Raw genomic sequence first — 23,100 nt, 5'->3', positions numbered from 1 at the left:
CACCACAATGCAGTACTATCCTTGCTTCTCAAGAAAATTAGACACAAAAAACTAAATACCGATCCTGCTCTGACACCTTATGCTGCAGCAACAAATCGTTGCACGACATCTGCAACATGTGTGACGAACTCAATTCTCAGCTTCTAGGAACAATTCCCCCTAGTTCATTTTCCACATTCCTTTGAACCTAAAGTACTTTTCCTCCATTCGGTAGTTGTAACCTACCGAACACCGACCACCTCCTGGCTTGTTAACTACAAACTTAAGTGCTCTCTGTGTGGCCGCCGTTCGTATAACCGAACAACTCTGGAAAACGGCGGCAGTCTTGTCTCCCGTACGCAGGCAGCTGCAATTGGTAGTCGAGCGACTGGAACTCCAAGTCTGATACTTCAAAGTGCAAACCTTGGTGACTTTTTACCAACGCCTGCTTCCGTTACGGACAAGGCAGGAGAACGCTGTTCGGTAGAAATGTTCGCACGAACTAGGCAAACATTCGCTACCTACGAGTCAGGGGAAACGTTAGTTTGTTTTCGTATGGGAACTCCTGGAACTGTTTTGGGCATGGGATCACGTGCGGCTGGTCAAAACCTTATCCCAGTTGCGATTTGGCTAGAATCCATGGATCTGAGGCGGGCTTACTGTACAAATTAATGGAGACCCCATGCTGGGGTTCAGCGTATCTAAACAGACCACTATGCCATAATAAAACAATTCTTGTACCCTTCATCAATTCTTGGCTGATATTTGGGTAGCTTAGAGCTATAATCACTGCTTCACTTTGGGATCTGGGAGACACTTCAACAGATATACTCAGTCGGAGTATAGTGGATCTGTTACAACAAATATACAAAGGTACAGAGTATGATTAGATGGGTTCAGGCTCTGCAGAAGTTGTGTTGAAACAATAGGAGAAAGGTGAGTTTATCATGACAGTGCCGCTTTAAAGGTTTTATATGGTTATAAAATCTAGGCGGGTGTTTATTCAGTCTCAATTTACATACACCTTGTCCCCGTTGTAAAGCTCCCAACGGCCGGTCAGTTTTATTATTTCCCTTGTAGAAGCACAGATTTTCCTTGCAGAGGGAAATAAAAATAATATTTCTAATTAACACTAAATGCCAGAGTAATACAGAGGAATGGAAATTATTTTCCAATCTTTCAAATCTCTAAAATGAGCCACTAGTTTACAAACAGTCTACATAAATGTGATCTCAACACTTATCTAATAAGGCAGGTCATTGCAACAAACACCAAAAAAAGGCTACATGTATTTAATTAGAATGTGTACAGATATTTCAAAACTAGAGATAATCAGACAAATGTGATCCATTAAACAATTTGTGGCACAGCAATCAATACAGTCATACATGGGTGTTTTCTGTGCCTTATCAGGTAAAGTGAGGTTGGAAATTCCACAAGATTCTTATCTGGGCAGGTTACAACACAAATTGGTGCAAACACAGAACAAGAATTACTGACTTGTATGCTATGTAATAGGAGGGGGATGGGGGAGACTGACGATACCTAATGTGCATAAAAATATAAGGACAGCCTTCTTTGGTAACACGCATAATTCAGTTTTTCAACACCTAAACATACAGGAAATCCGAGCTTTGAGGTTTTACCTTCGTCCTTACAAGGGGAGGAGAAAATGGTGTGAGTTCTTTTCGTCGTTACAAGGTTACAGAAGTATCTGAATCTATTTCAAATTTATCACCACAGCACGAACTTTACTTCCGCATTTGTGAAAAAAAATGTCTGGAATACCTGAAGCTATAGTACCAACTTATTCCTCTTTCACTATATCAGGGCAAACAAACAATAAACAAAGTTTATGTTTAAAAAAAAAAAAAAAAAAAAAAATGATATCACTTTATCTTTGCTTCTTCAAATACTGGCTATACATGAGCTAAACATTTCTTCTCCACCATTCCAGCACTGACTTCATATTTCACTGCCAAAGACACTAACAGCCAGCACTATTCCCCCTCCCTTATGGTATAAGAACCCACCAACCTAACAAAATAAAATTAAAAACATGCAGGACTGCATTCAAGAGGACTCATGCATAATTTGCTTATGCCCTACATAGTACAAATGCCTAGACTTACCCAGGCACCTACACTATGTATGTTGGCATTAAGTCTCAATTCTGGTGGCATTTTGGAAAGTTGTATTACAATGCAGTTAGGTTCCTTACAACTAACCACAACCAGGTGTCTCTAAATTTTATTTCATTTGCTGGAAAAACTACTGCAAGTAACAAATGCCAATTGCCCTCATAAAATACAAGTTCAGAATTAGTACTGTATTTCAAAATCCAAAATTCCATAACATTCAAAACTGTATCTCCCCAATATTTTGGTAAAGTATAAATGAACTAGAAAGTTATGATATTAAAGCGTCACAGTCACGGGACTTTGCTTAGTTTGCAAAGACGCCCAATGGTGAGATTGCCACGGGGGTCCGGTGGCAGGTAAAGGTGAGCTCTATTTAACTGAACTTGTCACTCACGGACGCGGCCCTCTTCGAAGCAGACGTCACTGCTGTACTCTCATGCATGAGCAAGTGTACAGCATTAACGTGGGATCCTCCAAAGTCACAGCCAATTCCCTGCAGCAGTCAATGGTGGCAGCTGTCGAGACTGACACTTAGACTCCACCCCAAGTCTAAGAAATTCAGGCGGAGGAGAAATACAAAGACAGAATAGTCCATACCACTAGGGAGATTTACTATTCAAATAATTAACAGACTATTTGGTCCTAAGTTGGTGTATAGAGTTCTGGTTGGAGAGACAAAAAATACAATTGTGTAAATTAAAAGCGGCACCTACTCAATAAAAGGTACTCAAACCAATTTGGTTGTGTCAAATTTCTTAATTGGGGTCCAGCTTTGTCCAGTCTCTAAGAGAGTCAAACACTCACAGTGCAGGGATTCACTCAAGCAGAAGCTTCCGACTGGAGGTTGCAGAGAGCTGGACCCCAGGTAAGAAGACAAGCCATTCTTAAATGTTTTTTACGATTTACACAGGGGGTGTGTCAGAGCACACCTGGATGCACAACCACCACACCACTTTGTAGTGGTTATGGTGCTTTGAAGGTTTATTTTAAGTATTCTTGATGTGCATTGATAAAGAGCTTACTTTGACATCTGTGGCAAGCTGCAAGCTAAGGCAGCAATTATAGTTTCAAACTATTTAAGAACTCTTTTGAAAATAGTTCAAATATGTTTAACTCCTTCCGGATGATGCTTGTTTAAATATGTAAAGGAGCAAGACCCTATTTAATAGGTTTAAAAAGTTAAATCGTAAAAAAAAAAAAAAAAGTATAGAACACAAAAATGTTAAGGGACAATATAGGCACCCAACCCATGCCACTTAATCTCATTGAAGGGGGTTCAAAAACCATGTATCCCTCCTCCTCCCCCGTCTTGTTTAAGCTGTGCAGCAGAAAACATTGCTGTTCCGCAGAACACCAACATTTTAATTGCAGGATTTAAGCACATCTAGTTGCGGAGAGCCACTAAAATCACTTCCGTGAAATAAAAGTAAAGTGAGTAAAATCGCACATGCATACTAGCCTCGCAATGCTTTCCTTTTGCAAAGCATTGCATTAGCCGAGATCATCAGTCTTGATGATCTCAGTCAAGGAGGTGGGGCCAGCCACCGATACCTTTTCTCTTTTCTTAGATTTAACTAAATGGAGCGAATCTGGTGTGTCAATATTAGCACAGCAGTACATAACTGCTTTCCCAGCACCGGTAAATAGAAGTACTTTTTTCCTCCCTTAGGTGGGGGCCAGTCAACTAAACACTGCCGTCTTCTGTTATTACATATATATTTGTAAACAGGACTCACCCAAGAGGTTTGCCTTGACGTGGCAGATGAGCTTACACCTAATGGCCACTGGAGTGATACTAAAAACCTCCAGTTACTTAAATGTGCATAGGGATTTGGGATAGTCTGCAAGCAACTCTTTTTTAAAAAAAAAATAAAAAATATGTATGAGCGCATGGGTACTATAGTAATTGCTGCCGCCCAGCAGTAGTGGGAGTCCGAGCATAGGACACTTTTTTTAATATATATAAAAAAAATGTTTGTGGGTCCTTTGAACATCCTTTGTCCTCCAGTCAATGGATGGATAAACTGAAAACAATCATTTACGAGGTCTGAAATGTAGAGGTAGTATAATGTCACAATCACTCTTGGATGATGTCGCAATATTATACATTGATAAGAAAATCAGGCTACATGACCTTCCTGGGAAAACAGGTATGTACTGCTGTGCAAATATCAACACCACAGATTTACTTCATTTAGAGAAATCTATTTCAGGATTAAATTGCTCACTGCATGCTGTTTGACTTGTTTGAGACGTAGGACGTTTGGCATAGTCTATTCTACAACAGGTATTCATCCAATAGCAAGCAGTCACCGCTTGCTGTATAAACAATAATGGAGAGAAGGGCCTCATGTGCAACTCTGCATCTATGTGCCTACATTGGACTAAGCTTAAAAAAAAGAAAAGGAAAAAAAAAAAAAAAAAAAAAGCATTGGAGACAGTTTTTGCAAACAAAAAAAAACACCAAAAAAACGTCAAGCTCCATTGTTGAAAGTGTACAGTATGAGGAAGAAAGTTTTAGACAGTGGAGGAAGTTACTCAGAATTAAAATGGGGGAGGTGTCTCACTGGCAGTCACAGGAAGATGACAAAAAGTAACAAATCCAAAAACGTCTTGCTGTAGAACTATAATTATGCTAGAAGTACCTCTAAAAATAGAGACTGCTGAAGTGAAAAAAAAAAAAAAAATAGGAAAGTTTATATAACAAATACCGTACATGTCAATTCAACCATCAATAAAGAGGACCCAGAGGATGAGGAATCTGCCAAACAGCACTACATGTAATTCCATTCACAGAAAAAGAAAATAAACAAGTTGCAGTAGGCTTTATGTACTACAACAGCACAGATCCATCGTTAGTAGATCTAGGTCAGGTGTTGGCAAACGTTTCGTAGTACTGTGCCAAAACAATATCTTAAAGGGACACTATAGTCACCTGAACAACTACAGCTTAATGTAGTTGTTCAGGTGAGATCTATAGCTCCCTGCAGGCAATCTAGTGTAAACACTGTATTTTGAGAGAAAATACAGTGTTTACATTGATTGATAGGAATACCTCCAGTGGCAGTCACTCAGAAATAGGGGGCACGGCTTCACAAGGCTCCCAGCGCTGGAACCAGGTTAGTAAAATCGTCTGCCTGGAGAGTCCCTGCAGGGGTGTATGTTGCCGTATTCTGCCTGTGTTATTTATGGAGGCTGAAGCGGCTTTGTAACATTGTATTTGTGCACATGTAGGTATGTTCAGAAGTAATTTGTATGATACCTATGAATGTAGGCTGTGTATGGGGGCTGTGTGTGTGTGTGTCTGCTTGTGGTATTACGTGTGAGAGGCTGCTTGTGAGGTTTGTGGGGAACTGTGTGTGTGTTTGTATGACGTGGAAGCTTATTCTGCAATTCTGTCTATATTTAGTGTGTGGCTTCTTTAGGATTCAGTGGGGACCAGGTTAGCAGGTACAGGTTAAAGGCAGGAGCTGCTATAGTTGGTGGGGCTGCTCTACTCCAGTATGGATTCCTGTTCACAAGTGCTGGAATGGTAAATTGTGGATTATCCCTCACCACCTTTTGCACTAGCAGATATCTGAAGTCCCCCCAGGACCGATAGACCAGAGTCTGGCTCAAACAGCCTTGAGTTTCGTTCAGAGGCACCTCGAGTGCCATGCTTGGCACACATGCCGTCGGTTGCTGACCTCTGATCTAGGTAAACATCAATAAGCAGTGGGGGGAAATGCCAAGTCAATGATGTAATAGAGTAATGTCTAACTTTGAATGTCATTACATAGCCCTTTTCATTTGTTAAAAAGGAATCTAGCGATCTTCATCCAAGACGTGAACTGCAGAGCTCAAGATTTCTAAAAAGTGCAAATTAAATACCATTCGATAATTCATATTTTATGTGAATAACTGATCCTGCTTTCATTAGTGAACTGGCAAACATGGGAGCAGGATACCAGAGATGCAGGTGCCCATTAGCAAGTTTGCAAAGAGACGTTAAAAGCGACACTCTGGCACTAATACAACTTTAATTTACATTTTGGCCTCATTAATACACAGGTATTTATTTTGGTGTTTTTTTGGCATAGTTAAATCTTTATAGTTTTTGCCAATGATAAAAAAAACAGAAGAAAAAAAATAAAAATAAATAAGAAACTTGGCATTTTCACTCTAAAAAAAAATCTGAATAAGTGAAGTATGTCAGGCGAACTGAAGTGAAATTGAGTCAGTGCTGGCACGAGACCAAAGAGGAACTACTTGTCAGTCTTGATATGATTGATAAAAATGGCACCCTGATCAGAAATCACCTATATGTCATCATATAGCACATCCAAAATTGTATACAACATTTCTAAATCTGCTCATCAGTTTTGTAGGTTTTATTTCCAGCTAAGTTTCTATAACTTGGTTAGAGGAAAATATTAACATATCTGCATAATTTATAAGACAGGTTTATGGATCAAGGACTAGCCAGCGACAGCGTCACTTTAAGTTAAAAAAGTAAAAAATTCTCCACAATTCATTTACCAGTATCCTTATTTAAATTAAAGAGACACTATAGTCACCCAAGCCACTTCAGCTCAATTAAGTGGTCTGGGTGCCAGGTCCCTCAGGTTTTAACCCTTCACATGTAAACATAGCAGTTTCAGAGAATCTGCTATGTTTACATAGCAGGGTTAATCCAACCTCTAGTTGCTGTTTTCCTGACAGCCGCTAGAGGAGCTTCTGCGACGCTGGATGCGAAATTCGCATCAAACTTGCAGAACGTCCCTAGGAAAGCATTGAGGGGGTGAGGGTCCCCCAAGGATGACAGTGTCAGGAAAACGGGTGTGTTTTCCTGACACTATAGTGATCCTTTAAGCATAGACCAATTATCAGTTCCACCAATTATCAGAGTCAATATTCTGCACAGATATCTGATAATCAGTATCTGTCTTGTAATTTAACAATATTACAAATAACTTGCTCAGCTCTCCTATTTACAAAACACAGTCTTTCGCCTCTGGAATCTCGAGCCTCCACCACATGAGGTGCCTTGTTGCAGCCTCATGCCACTGCTCCCTGCGAGTCCTTGCATATGGAGCTCAGCTGAAGGCAGGGAGGTGAATAATATATTGTAATGTACTGAGCTGGCTGACACAGAGTGATAGTTGTCAGCAATCACAGTCCTACCAGTAAAATCATTGTGTATGCTAGAAACTCCCTTACCACAGTATGTACTGGTTACCTGAGAGTGATAGGAGTATCACTGCTGTTAGCATGTTCTCTTAATGCCAGATTTGTGTAGAAATTGTGTCATTCGTTATATATTTTTAAAAATTGGCACGGTTATTGGCCCAAAAGCAACAGAATCTGTATCAGCTCTAAAAAATTTTTATTGATGCCTACTTTTAAATCTCATCCAAGCAACACTATTTCATACACAAAAAAAGACACTGTTTATAGAACGTCTAGTACATATGCTTTACTGTAAAACCTTTAAAGAGCATATAAAAAAAAAAAAACATGAGCCTCATTAAACAAACTACTATAATAAGATGCAGTATCCTTTTAACCCCTTAAGGACACATGACATGTGTGACATGTCCTGATTCCCTTTTATTCCATAGGTTTGGTCCTTAAGGGGTTAAAGCACATTTGCACTTTTGGAATCTTTCATATTTTGCAAACACTCTCAAAGGTGATATCCCTGGTTGGAGTAAAGTGGAAGGTAGAGCTACTTCAGGGGTGCCCAAAAGGTAGATCCTCTGTTGTAGCACTACAACTCCCATGATGCTTTGCATGCATTTAGAATGACAAAGCATCATGGAAGTTAGTTCGTTTTAAACCATCTGGGGATCTACCTTTTGGGCACCCATGATCTACTTACTCGCTTCCATTTTCTTTGGGGAACCCTCAAAAGAGGATCTCACAAGCACCTTTACAGATCAAGTCTCACAAAGAGTGAGACGATTCCTGAATCCCACAGTCGTCACTTGCGACAGCTGCTGGGACTGGACAAAAGATGACAGCAGTGCTCTCTGCCTTTTGTCAACCTCAGATGTTGCCATAAGACAAAGTAGCCCCTACTTTGTCTTCTGGTATCTTTGGATTGCATTGGCATGAGTACTTCATAAACATAGCTTAATGAAATACTTTGAGTGACACTTCCAGTGAAAGTGATTGCCTGAATCAATTCCTGATTTGGAGAGAACTGCAAAGAATTCTGCAAAGAATAGAGCAAATACAGGAACCTCATGTGAATATTTACATTTTTTTATTTACTGTTTCCCATATATTTTAATTTTCTTTTAATGCAGGGCTTGCCAAATTTGCCTTGAATCTAGGAGCCAGATTATGAAAAAATAAATAAAAAGTGAAAAGTTAGGTTCTTTTAAAACTAACAAAGCTTTATTTTAAACTACAAAACTGCAATTATTAAAGGGACACTATAGTCACCAGAACTACTACAGCTTAATGTAGTGGTTCTGGGGACTATATCCTGTCCCTGCAGGCTTTTCAATGTAACCCATACCTTTTCAGACAAAAGGCAGTCTTTACATTGCTGCCTAGTAACACCTCTAGTTGCCATCACTCAAAATGGTCACTAAAATGTCTCCTATCTCAGTGGAGCACCTATATTCAGGCAGTGTTGACATTGCTAAATAGGAACATCTCTAGTGACAGTCAGAGGACCACTAAAAGGTGCTTCCTAGTACTGTGCAACACTGGCGTTCAGCGTCTCCATACTCTAGGCATGTAAAACCACATTTTCCATGCAATCGGAATGGGGCCGCTCACTTAAATAGAGACATTTTCTCACATACTTACAATTTTTTTATTTAAGCCCACTCAGCCTCCCTACCTTTGGGAGAGCTAGAGTCCAGTGTGGCTTGTGTAATCTTGCTGCTCCCTCTCACGCGTTTAGTAATGCCAAGGCCGGAGTTCTATCATATCCCGGGTCCAGGCATTACTGCAGGGCACGTGAGGGAGTAGAGCAAAAGAAGCAGGAAGATTACAGCCTCCTCGTTGCCCGCATCCATTCCGCAGCTGCTGAATGGGCTGGCAAACACCCAGGGATTTGTTGAGTACTGTTCTAATGCATTACAAGATAAAAAGAACGGTAAGTTCCAGACAGGAATGCCCAACATTCATCCTCTTTAACAATAAGGTAGATCAAAGATAATGCGACATAATGCAAACAGATTAAGAACGGTTTCTCCAGTAATGGGATTCAATGGTTACTTAAGTGTGACAGAAGAGTATAATAAGCTTTTACTATTCTAGCAATATGTCTGATGGGAGAACCAAAGCATGCGCTTTTAAAAACCACGCTCGAATCTTTAGCCCTCAAAGACACCAACATGCTGACTGTATGCAATCATAGGGAGACAGAGTTTCAATCTTTTAGTTTTCTCCTTATTATGGTTACTTTTTATAAAGCACCAACATATTCTGCGGGGATGTACAACGAGCAAACCATACACACAAGCAGTTATAACAAATGTTAGGGCAGGTGTGCCCAAAAGGTAGATCCACAGATGTTGTAGAACTACAACTTCCATGATGCTTTAACATGCCTTTAGAATTACAAAGCATCATGGAACCTGTAGTGTTCGAACAACTGGTAATCTCCCTTTAAGGGAACCCTGTACTAGGGTAATGGCCTCACTGTTCTAATTCAGAACACTCATCACACTATCACAAGAAAATCTCTAAAAGGGTAGATTAGCCAGCAAGTGACTACAATTTTATTTTTAAACTTGCCTTTAAAAGAGCTGTCTAGGCATAACTACTACATGCGGATGTAGGAGCTATGGTGCCATTAGACAGTGGGTGCTGCCCGGTTAGGTGCTTTGGTAAATCACTTGAGTCATTGAGATATCTACAGCCCTGGATCTAGGAAATCTGCATGTGCAGACAGGGTGCCTTAAATGTATTCTTGCATATGTGTATTTCCTATTGATTGGCTGCCTCCAGTTTTCAGTATGATCATTAAGAATGGACCTTTGGAGTTATATATTTTTTTCTTCTTCCAATCAGCTTTTACTTCCAGCTTTCTGTAGCACAGAGGTTTTCAAACAGTGTGCTACACTCATGGGCATCAAGTTGCCAAAAAGTGTGCCACGAACTAACCTATTTCAGGACTGTAATACGTTGAATGCTGCCCTCAAAACAGGTTTAACCCTTTAAGGACACAACTTCTGGAATAAAAGGGAATCATGATGGAATATTTACGTCATGTGTCCTTATGGGGTTAATAAAAGGCTTGCATCACCCTTGGGATTCCGATCTAGCAGATAATTAAAACAAATGTGTCATTTTGGATAAAAGTATGCAGCTCTTTCTAGGCTTCAAATTAATGTGACATATATAAGCTATAAATAAAGGTTAAAAAAAAAAAAATTATTGGAAGCCACTGCTCTAGCATGCAGTGCAATGCATAACATAAAATCCATATGAGCCTCTCTCATTCATTGTACACTAAAGTAATTCATATTGAGGTTTTACGTACCACTTGACGAAGATATTTTTAAAAGATCAAAGAAGCCAGTTTGCTGCAATAATGACCTTAAAAAAGCCCTCAACCCCTTAAGGACACATGACATGGGTGACATGTCATGATTCCCTTTTATTCCAGAAGTTTGGTCCTTAAAGGGTTAAAGGAACACTATAGCGTTAAGAATACAAACCTGTATTTCTAATGTTACAGTGTCCCTAGTTCTTCATAGAACCTCCCCCCTCATCTCAACGACTTTCATGAAAAATGAAATCATTTAGATGAAATTCAAATGTATAATATCTGGAAAAGTAATTGTATAGCATCTATTGAATTTACTATTATCAAGTTTGCTAAATGTATAAGTGAGGTATTTTTCATTCCTTGCATACTTCCTTTTCTATGCCCTTAGGGATGAAAATGAACATATAAAAGTACAAGGCATCTAAAAGACTTCAAGATATCTTATGTTGAGTGAAATGTAAACAATTCAACAGATCTATATGGAACTGTATTTTTCTATCAAAATGGAATACACAGCATTCTATGCATGTTAAGAAGCCTTGTGGACACACAACTTTTGCCTTAGAAAACGTGCCTTTCAATAGAGAAACACATTGCTGTGTACAATTTAAAATGAATAAATGCAACGTTTTAATTTTGTCAAAACAGTTGAGCAGCTCATTATAAAAGTTTTAGATTATACTGTACGCATTGCCATTTTAAATGTAAAGTTCTGACACTATAACAATACTAGTAAATTGCTAGACTTTAGAGAAGTTTGTATATTCTGTTTGGTTACTGTCATTACAGGAGGCATGTAACCATTTAGAATTATATTTCCACTTAAAATGAATTTGTCACATTGGCTGAAATGTATACTCTGGCAGGGAATACAGCAACGACGAGAATGTTGCTTGTAGCCCTGTTTTACACATGTCATCTTATAATGCTATGCTTTGGAAATTCACTGGTTTAGATTGAGAACTGCTTAACAGGATATATATATATATACACATACACACACACACAAAAATATATACATTTGCTACAAACAGTCTCATCTGTCTTTTATATACTATCTACCATGACAGGTACACTAATGTTAAACTGTTACAAACACAATGTATATATTGATTTAGTACCAATTTACATGATCCGGTTCTTCTTTAACTTTATGATTCCAATTATAGCGCTTCTCAAAATGAGAAACGGTTGCCCAGCTTTCTACTTAGGCTTAGAAAATATAGGTTGTTCACTGAATATCTAATGTGCATTTAATGAACCCCAAACCTAGATAAATGTAATTGGGAGAAAATAAGAAATAATGAATAAGAAATGTACATAATTTCACAGGATTATCCACTTTCTCTCATGTACCATTGACAAAGAACCTGGTAGCTATGACAACAAGAAATCCCTATTCATCTCAGGAGCAGAAATTGTTATTTCTCAAATTGAAAACTTTATCGTTTATTTTAGCATCACAATACAGATTGTGAAAACCATAGACATAGAATAAATAGACGCCGCATTCTGTGCTGAGCGGCGAGGAATGCGGCAGCCATCTTGAACCGGTCGCCGCTCTACTGAAGCTATTGAGGATCCCTTGGAAAGTCCATCTCACTAAAAGTAAGTGAAGGACTTGGGGCACTTATAGCCCTTAATGCCCCTACCCACATGTCATTAATGCCCCTACCCCTAATCCTTAATACCCTTACAGATACACACAGTGTTAATACCCCTACCCCAGCACAGGGGTATTAACATTGATGGGGTAGGGTTTTAACACCGTAGGGGTATTAAGGACTAAGTATAGGGGTATTAACACTGTGTGTAAGGGTATTAAGGATTAGGGGTAGGGGCATTAATGACATGGGGTAGGGATAGGGGTATTAAGGGGTAGGATCATTAAGGACTATAAGTATCCCAAGTCCTTCACTTACCTTTAGTGAGATGGGCTTTCCAAGGGATCCTCAATAGCTTCAGTAAAGCGGCGACCGGTCCAAGATGGCTGCCGCATTTCTCGCCGCTCAGCACAGAATTCCATAGGCGTGCGGCGTCTATGCATTCTATGTCTATGGTGAAAACAGCACAAGGGGAAGCAGGCTACCAGGAAAAGCCAATATTTCATCCAGATGGACATTTTCAGTGATATAGGTTTTGTGCAGCAAACTTAATGGCACTACCCTCATCCCATGTTACTCATATATACACACACACACACACACACACACACAATACATTGGCTGGTAAAACCTGGTCTGTTGTGTTGCTTCTTCCATTAGAAAACTATAAAACATTGAGGTTCTAAAGGCAGCTATGTTATTGTAGATTATTTAATTAGTCATGGTGGGAATGGTGCCTGGAGTCTGTATGTGTGGTGTTTTTCACATATTGAATTTGACCCCTTGGTTGCCAGAGATTTAACTCTGGAATGGCCAATTTTAATTTGCACTATTTGCACTAACTAATGGCCAATTTTAATTTGCACTATTCATTGGCCAAGTGCAGTCAGCTGATGCTCCCAGTCAATGAATGGCGTCTGCATTGGCTTCTGGCATTTGTAGAAGGCAGAAGTATGTTACCATAGCAGCAGGGCAACTACCAGTCTGTTATAACTGCCGCTTGGATGTATGCAAAAACAGGGCTATGGAACCCAAATAGAGCACCATATCAACTACAGTGAGCAGCAGTGGCTAATGTGTTATAGTGTCCCAAGGAGGGCACAAACATGAGGAACAGTGTGGCAGACACGTCTGATTAAAATGCAAATAACTTGGTATTTACACATTTGTTAGATATTATACACACCTTGTGTCTTCATGTGATTTTAAACAAGACTCTATAATATTCATGCTTCAAAGAGTCTCTTTGGCAAAAACATTACTTCCTCTTGAAAAATGTACAATATATATGCAAACATTAGCTGACCCAACAGATATCCAAAAGGGAAAAAAACAAGAAAAGTAGCAAGGAAAAAAAAAAAAAATCACATGCTTTTAGTCAAGTTCTTAGTTTCATATCCAGATGTGCACTTCCAATATCCATAACAAATATTTGTGGTTTGCGAACTTGATTTAGAATGCTGCATCACACAAAAGTAAGATGGAATGGTCACACAGGGCTGGCTGCAGACCATCATACTTAAATCAAACAGTGTGGATCTGTAAGGAACTGGCAAATCTGCAGACTTACAGGACAGGAAAGATGACTCAACTATTCCCAGAAGAAACTTTACTTCTGTAATGTAAAAACACAGCAGCAAAATGTGCACGCCAGTATCATTAGCTAGCACTAATCTCAAGTTTAAAAAAAAGATTTGTGCATATAAAAACTACATATTTTGCAGTAATACCTAGCATACATTTATTATGTATGAGGGGGGGAAAAAAAAGTAATTTCTAAACACAACTAGTCATACACCACGTATTTACATTGTTTGCAGCAAAATATAATGCAAAGAACACAATACAATTAAAAGACATGAGCTGCTTATTTTTTTGCCGTAGTGCAGATACAAGTCCATGTTTTAGTTTGGATTTGAATTACTAAACTCATCCAGAAACAACTATGAAAAAGGTGTCTGCAAAATAAGCTGCACTGCATTTACTTCCCCTCTTGCAGGCTAGCCACAACGCTTCCTTAAACCGACTACTGTTCTGTAAATCTACATCCAGTTAATGCAATGCCAATACAATTGACTTATTGTAAATAGGACGTCAGGTACTGTCAAACTAGTGGGCATGAAAGGTCTGCATAGTTTACTTGTAATTATGCTCTGCCATCAAGACTACTCCAAAAATTAGGTCGATAAAGATGCTAAAAAAAGTTAGAACCTACAAGAAAATAAATGCTGTAAATATACATAAACACATTATTGCAAAAACATAATATTAAGAGGTAGAATATGTGGGGTAGGGGGCGGGGCCTGACCAGCATGGCCGCCAGACGTGTGCGGGGTGAGCTCCCCACACAAACTTAGCTAAACCGGGCACAATCTATGATGCTATCCCCAAAACATCAATCAACGAGAATGTACACTACAAATAACCGATGGGGAGCTCTAGATGACTCTGGAAACTCACCCGCCGCTCAGAAGCCAAACGCCACTCCTGAGGAGAAAAGGCAGTCGAGAACAGGGCTCGAGTCCTGCAGGAACGCATGGGAACGGCGTTCCTGCACTTTTTCCAAAGCAGGAACGCCGTTCCCGCTAGTGATCCTGCAAGACTGGCCCAGGGGGTGCAATGTCGCTGTGCTGCCTCATTTCTCCCAGTCCCCAGCATAGTGCCGCCCACAATGCACTGTCTGCTGCTGTTGGTGGTGGTATGATGGCTGTCAAGATGCAGGAGATGTGCCTGCTCACACTACTCTCCCCTGCGGTAGTTTACTGAGGAGTGAAGCCTGCAGTGGGCGGGGCATTTAACTTCACTTCCTGTCAGGCCCTGCTAGAGGATTACCGAGCAGGGAGGAGTAAGAAGATCTCTTTTCAGCTACTTACACCACCAACAGTAAGTAGCCATGTTTTATTTATTTTTTCATTAAATAATTATATATCCAGCACAGAGCTCCACAGAGCTAAATCTTATAGTTCATGTGGAGCTCTGTGTTTTATTGGTCCAACAGTGCCACCTCACTTGTATTCCTCTTATGCTTCATCTCCCCTAAACACCAACAGCCATCCCTCTCTCACCCCTATTACTAGCAGCCATCCCCTTCTCCCCATCACTAGCAGCCATCCCTCACTCACCCCTATCACTAGCAGCCATCCCCTTCTCCCCATCACTAGCAGCCATCCCTCACTCACCCCTATCACTAGCATCCTCCTCTGCCCTATCATTAGCAGCCAATCCCTTTCTCCCCCATCACTAGCAGCCATCCCTCACTCACCCCTATCACTAGCAGCCATCCTCCTCTGCCCTATCATTAGCAGCCAATCCCTTTCTCCCCTATCACTAGCAGCCATCCCTCACTCACCCCTATCACCAGCAGCCATCCCCTTCTCCTCCCATCACTAGCAGCCACCCCTCTCTCACCCCTATCACTAGCAGCAATCCTCCTCTCTCTGTTACCAACAGCTATCATCCTCTCTCCCTCCCATCACTTGCAGCTATTCCTTATCTCCCTGCCATCACTAGCAGCCATCCCTTATCCCCCTATCACTAGCAGCCATCCCTCTCCTCCTCTCATCACAAGCAGTATATGTCTGTTTATGTATGTCTCTGTATGCCTTTCGTCTGTTTGTCTCTGTATGACTGTGTGTAATTCTCTGTATGACTGTGTCTGTGCATGACTGGTTGCTTGTATGACTGTGTTTGTTTGTATTCCTTTTATGACTATGTGTCTGTATGGTTGTGCCTTTGTGCATGTATGTATTTGTACCTGTATATCTATGTCTGTATGGTTTGGGAGGAAAAAGCCAGGCAAAGGGGCGTGTGGTGGGAGAAAGAGACACAGAAAGTGGTGGTGCAAAGAAAGAGACACACAAATGGGCTGGGGGAAGAAAGAGACTCAAAAGGGCTGTGAGGAGAAAAGAGACACACAAAAGGGGCTGATGAGGAAGTAAGAGAAACACAAAGGTTGTGGTAGGAAGAAAGATATACAAAGGGCCTGGAGAGGGAACACAGAGTGTGCTGGGCCCCCGTGTGCAGCGGTTGGCTCTCTCCACCATACCACTGGACCACCAGGTGATCTCCCCCCTCCCTGGCAAGGTAAGAAGCAGGGAAGGGGGAATAAAAAAATATGAACACATAAATAAAAAAAAATGCTTCCCCCCTATCATCCAGCACACACGCACACACACACACATCATCCAGCACGCACACACACACATCATCCAGCACACACACACACACATCATCCAGCACACACACACACACATCATCCAGCACACACACACACACATCATCCAGCACACACACACACACATCATCCAGCACACACACACACACACACACACACACACACATCATCCCGCACACACGCATCTTCCAGCACACGCACACTGCATTCATTACACACAATCTGCACTTACTACAAACACACTACATTCATTATACACACTCTGCACTCACTTCAAACACACTACATTCACTATACACACTCTGCACTCACTACATTCACTATACACATTCTGCATTCATTATGCACACTCTGCACTCACTACAAACACACTACATTCACTACACACTGCACTCACTACAAACACACTACATTCACTATACACACACTACATTCACTATACACACACTACATTCACTATACACACACTACATTCACTATACACACTCACTACATTCACTATACACACTCACTACATTCACTATACACACTCACTACATTCACTATACACACTCACTACATTCACTATACACACTCACTACATTCACTATACACACTCACTACATTCACTATACACACTCACTACATTCACTATACACACTCACTACATTCACTATACACACTCACTACATTCACTATACACACTCACTACATTCACTATACACACTCACTACATTCACTATACACACTCACTACATTCACTATACACACTCACTACATTCACTATACACACTCACTACATTCACTATACACACTCACTACATTCACTATACACACTCACTACATTCACTATACACACTCACTACATTCACTATACACACTCACTACATTCACTATACACACTCACTACATTCACTATACACACTCACTACATTCACTATACACACTCACTACATTCACTATACACACTCACTACATTCACTATACACACTCACTACATTCACTATACACACTCACTACATTCACTATACACACTCACTACATTCACTATACACACTCACTACATTCACTATACACACTCACTACATTCACTATACACACTCACTACATTCACTATACACACTCACTACATTCACTATACACACTCACTACATTCACTATACACACACTACATTCACTATACACACACTACATTCACTATACACACACTACATTCACTATACACACACTACATTCACTATACACTCTGCACTCACTACAAACACTACATTCACTACACACACTGCATTCATTCTACACACTCTGCACTCACTACAAACACACTACATTCATTATACACACTCTGCACTCACTACAAACACACTACATACATTATTCATACTCTGCATTCACTACAAACACACTACATGCATTATACACACCCTGCACTGCACTATATGCATAGGAGTATAAATTATTTAATTTTGGGGGGGGGGGGGGGCTGGGGGGTGCGGGAATCTTGGGTGAGTTCCCACACTTTTTTCCCCAGGACTTGACCCCTGGTCGAGAATACTGCATCAGAATATGACGCCACTTCCCACTCCCGGGCCGCAACCAACATGGCCGACGGGGGGGGGGAACATCCTGAAACTACATGGGAAGCCAACTTTAACGCCACCTTCGACAAGCTATGCGCAGCATTCTGGAGTAGGATAGCTGCACGGGCAAAGCAGACACAGCCCCAGACAGTAACCCTACAAGCGACTAGCCCCACCAAAGCCTGAAAGTCACCATAAATGTCTTCTACTTAGCACACAGGTTAGAATAGAACCTAATGTTATACCGGTTTATCTCTCGACATGTTAACCTTGCTAGCTACTGCACTCAAAACACCTACTTACCTAACCTGTGATCTACTATTATACTCATGATAAAACATAACATGGTGCACATGTAACATAGGCGACCTAGCTAAGCAACCAGCATCATTACTTCATTTTATCTCACTCAATCTTCTTTGGACAAATCAACTGTTTCGTTAAGCTGTTAAATATAAAATTTATGCAAATTATCATGCCACTGTCTACCATGTATGAAACTTGAAATACGCTGTTGTGGCACTTGTTGAAATATTGTGTTTATCTGCACTACTAAAAATAAAGAAGAATAATAATAATAAAAAAAAGAATGTAGGGTAACAGTTTTGTGACTCCAGGATAGATGTGACTGCCATTCTTGTGTCTTGAAGTATTTTTTGATTTTTAAGTTTGAGTCAAAATTGGAAAGTGCTTCAATGCAAGCTTTTTCCGTTTCAGATCCAAAAAAAAAAAAAAAAACACGTGAGAGGCTAAACTTGATACATGCCTTTAACCGCCTGCATAAATATGTAATAAATACACAATCAAAAGCTTTACCTAGAAGAAAAAACGACTTCGTTCCAAAGTGAATATACAAGTCATAAAATGAATACCTTTCCTCTTATCTAAAAATTTACCCGCCCAGGTGTGCCTTACAGAGAAAAGTTAGCAACGCGATAAACTGCAGAAATAGAGGTTTGGGAAAGGAACATTTCAAATATGCAGACATTTATGTTGTATATCATTAAAATGTAAATATAAAAAGGGAAATACCAAGCAGGTTTTGCCATTTCCAATTTACTTATCACTAAATTCCAATTGGAACTGTAATGCAGCAAGATAATCATTCTTCTACAGGTAAATGTGATCCTACCTAATCTCACTTTCCTAGTGCCTTTTTACAAAATACGAAACAAACCAGGCTTCACAGACAGCCTACAAAAATCTACATATGTGTCACTTAACAGGGTAGTTTTAACTTTGCACAAAGCTATGAAACAGACACATTATTCCATGTCTCTTGCTTATAGAAATAGGACATTCCTGCCACCTCAACAAACCAAGGTAAGAAATACCTTTGATCAGGCTGGGGCCTGCAGCTTTTCTACCCAACTAAACCAATGAGGCGGGGACAAGCAGGAAAAGGTTTACTCCCTGTAATCTGGAGTCCCACAGATGAGTAGTTCATTCACTGTAATGCAATTGTGGGTGGCTGAGCATTATGCAATTATTAGCCATAACTACCAGATACAAATATCATTAAATATGAATATTACTTTTTACACCAAGTACAAATCTGGTTATTTTACTATGGACACCTGTAAAAGGTATACTGGAGGACTTTGCTAAACCCACTGATGCCTTGCTGTATACAAGCATCTTCTACATGCATCCCTCCCTAATTAAAGGGACAGTGTCCTCATCCAGTTAATAATAAGGCTTCCCCCCCAACTGCATTCAGTATAAGGCTGGCTCATACCTGGCAGCCCTGCTGCAGTGGCTTAGGCTTCCCATGACAGTCAGCTCACTGGCTGGCTGAGTGTTATGGGAATCATGGTCCACAAACCCAGGCATGTCACAGGCGAGCCCCTCCTGCAGGACATTGCTATGACAGTGTTATTATAGTTCATTTCCCAGCCCAGCATGACAATGAATAGCCTGTCACAGGGGCTGTCACTATACACGCCCATTAGCCATGGCTGGCGGCTCCAGGCACTCACCCCAGTCCCGTTGTCGCACACCACCACCTTCCTGCCCTGGCTGTCCATGTTCCTGCCACCCTCAGCCGGAGCCCCTGAGCTAGCTCTCAGTCAGTCAGTCACTCAGTACACCGGAAGTGCGTCCCCCGCCCAGGCAGCAGCGCTGCCTCCTCCTTCCCTTCCTCCCGGTTAGGTCACGTGATGCGTCTGGCCAGCTCGCGGCCCAGCCGACCAATCGCGAGGCAGGCGCGGAGAGTGTGGGAGAGCGGAATCAGCCTGTTGGCTGCAGCAAAATGGAAGCTGTAGTTTCATTCATACGGAAGGCGCCATCTTTACTAAGGGCAAAGCTTTCTAATCGCCTCCTCAGTGTCGATACGTTGGTGATTGGTTTTATCATCTGAAAAGGAAAAAAAAGGGGGGGTTGGTTTCCAAATCTGTCTAGGAAACTGTGTTAACTAGTATGGGTTTAATCAGGACATTATTTGCTTGGCCGTGGACGTAGAGCGATGCCATGTATATATATAGGAGTCGATTAACGTTGTCCGTGTGCTGCAGTTATCATGTCATACCGTGTCCTGGGTGCGAAATGGAGAAGAAGAAAAAAATAAAAACCCAATTCCCAAATCAAAGATGGCGCCCGCGGCATCACCAAGTGCGATTTACGATTGTTCGAGGCCAGGGTGGGGCAGGAGGAGAGGTGCAGAGAGTGCTGCCATTTTTTCTCATACAATATCGGTGGCTTGAGGAAGATAGGTGGGATATTAGTGTTGCAGAGAATGGATAAGAGAACTGTGCCCTGTAAGCTAAAATAGTATTGGGGTAAACCATATCTAGGGCTTATTCACTAACCAGTGGGTTGTAGTAAAAAATAGAAAACAAAATTCATTGTAAAATCTACAATAAAAATAAATGATTTGTAAAACTGTCCAAGCCAGCTATATTCACACACCGGCTGCTTTAGCTAAAATTTTGAAATGTGGCTTTCGGTTCACCACAATTAGCCGGATATCGAATAAACCTGATGTTTGGTAGATTTTCTAGTTTTTATTATTTATATAGCGCCAGCAAATTCCCTAGTTCGGTCACGTTAATCAAAACTTTGTGGTTGACACAATTTAAACCTCCTAATATGGTCATGTATGGGTGCACCATACAGCTGGCTAAGAGGGAGCGTGCCCAGAAATTGAGTGTGTCAGCCTGACGTATGCACAAGGCTAACTGGCCCACCATGCTGGCTAACCACAATCAGGGTAGCCCTAATGTAGGACGCTATTGAATCAGTATCATAGATAGCTCTGTGGGGGAAGTCCGCTAGCCCCCCATATAAATCCGGAAGTATAGAGCATCAGACTACACGGTGCAGGGTGAAGAGTCAGGTATATTTTGCTATGGTCCAACAGACAAAATAAATATACAATGTTCCGCCAGTAAGGTCTTTATCATGTATTAACATACATGCCGCAGTGTTTTATCTTTGTTTTGCCTTTTGGACCATAATAAAATAAACCTGCCTCTTCACCCTGCACAGTGTAGCCTGTGGCTTTGTACTTCCAGTATCATAGAGGGTTATTCACTAAAATGAGAATTCAAAGTCAATTTCAAATTTAAGAAATAAAATAGCCGAACTGGAGAAATACTAAGACAGCTTTGCTACCAGTTTAGCTACTCTAGTCTTAAATTTGAAACTCACTTTGAACTCTCACTTTAGTGAATAACCCTGTTAGAGAATGGATCCCTGAGTTTTATTTGCACAATACAAGCACACTTAATGATTTACTTCCACTCCGCTTACTGGAGACTTTCCTCTGATGTCCCCAGAAGTGGCATACCAGAGACGTGTTTAGTGAACAAACTTGATTTTGAAGAATTATTCCAGTTAATTTATGTTAACCTAAATATTGCAGTTCACATAACCACATACTGCCCAAGCGTCCCTGTTTAAGGAGGACAGTCCCTATTTCAGTCTCAAATCCTTCTCTACCTCTTTTCTATCTTAATGTCCTCCTTGTCTATAAGGTCCACAGCATTAATACTCACGGTATTATGTCTTTAAACAACAATCATTATGTTTAGACATTAGTTTTGTGCAAGTAAGATACACTGTTCTTTTTCTAAAGTACATTTAGTTGCATAAATTGTTATTGTTAGGTCATCTATAAAATTATCAGAACAAAACCACTCCTGGCTACACCCCTACTCACACCCCTAAAATTAAAGTGCCCCTCTTTGTCCATTTTATAAGTTGGGAGTTATGTAACGATATTCCTTAAATATCGACTTGACAAGGGAAGTGCACAATTTAGGCCAAAAGAAATGGACAGGATTAATATCTCCACTTTGGCCTACAATTTGAATTTGTCACGATTAATATCTCGCTGAACCAGTTTTTTTTTTTTTTTTATCTTTCTTTATTATCATGAGTGACTTATTGGCTTAGTGATTTAAAAGGATTCGTGGTGTAGATTGTATGAAGTCCTATTTGTAGGTTTACTTTTAATAAATGATTCACCAGCAGGAGCTGTATTTTTTTATTATTTTTGTAATTTTTTTATTTTAAATTGCTGTCGGACAGAAATCAATATAATAGGTACATTGCATACAATACAAAAGCATAACAGTCAACTTTCCATCAAGGTGTACAATGCGTTAGCACAAATAAGGCTGCAGTGTCCCGTCAGATTCTCAGACGTAGTATGAACAGCCATGAACCCGATGACAAGGTTTTTATTATTATATATGAAAATAATTTAACATTGGTAATAACCAAAATAACAGAAAACAGAGGTTTAACCAGACCTGCAATACCTTCCGTCTTTTGACTAGTATGTGTGACTGAAAACAGCATGCTTAAACAGTAGCTGTGGGCCAAACAGAAAAACAAGAAAAAGTAAGTAAGTAGAAGGAACTAGGGGAGACGAAATGGAGTAAGGAATTAAAGGATATCAGTAATGGTCTCGATGCAGGGGAAGTAACTAAACCCGGGCTTTCGGTTCTCAAGAGTGCGCGTTTGGGCTTGGCGAGCCACATATAGAACATGGGTAGATCCGAACCCATAATCTGCGATTCAAGATCCACTCGTCTCTCCCCCGGGGCTGCATGCCACATCACCATCTAAACAAGTTGGGCTGCACAGTAATATATTTTGAGATTTGGCAATCCCAGCCACCCCCCCTCCCCCCTCTCATTTTTGACCT

At 40.5% G+C, this 23,100-nt stretch overlaps 1 protein-coding gene across 1 annotated transcript in view; it reads right to left on the bottom strand.

Annotated features, from left to right (window-relative positions):
* ACTR2 (actin related protein 2) overlaps window positions 1-20,098 on the bottom strand; it is a 44,703-nt gene extending 24,605 nt beyond the window's left edge. Inside the window, exon 1 of the mRNA XM_063443782.1 lies at window positions 19,928-20,098. Within this exon, the coding sequence (XP_063299852.1) occupies window positions 19,928-19,975 (48 nt within the window). The 5' untranslated portion in view covers window positions 19,976-20,098. The remainder of the gene's footprint in view (window positions 1-19,927) is intronic.
* Window positions 20,099-23,100: the final 3,002 nt, after the last annotated feature.

The sequence above is a fragment of the Pelobates fuscus genome, chromosome 2, assembly GCF_036172605.1.
Source record: "Pelobates fuscus isolate aPelFus1 chromosome 2, aPelFus1.pri, whole genome shotgun sequence".
Lineage (NCBI taxonomy): Eukaryota > Metazoa > Chordata > Amphibia > Anura > Pelobatidae > Pelobates > Pelobates fuscus.
Note: the sequence above shows the minus strand (reverse complement) of the source record. Positions and strands in the feature narration are given on the sequence as shown.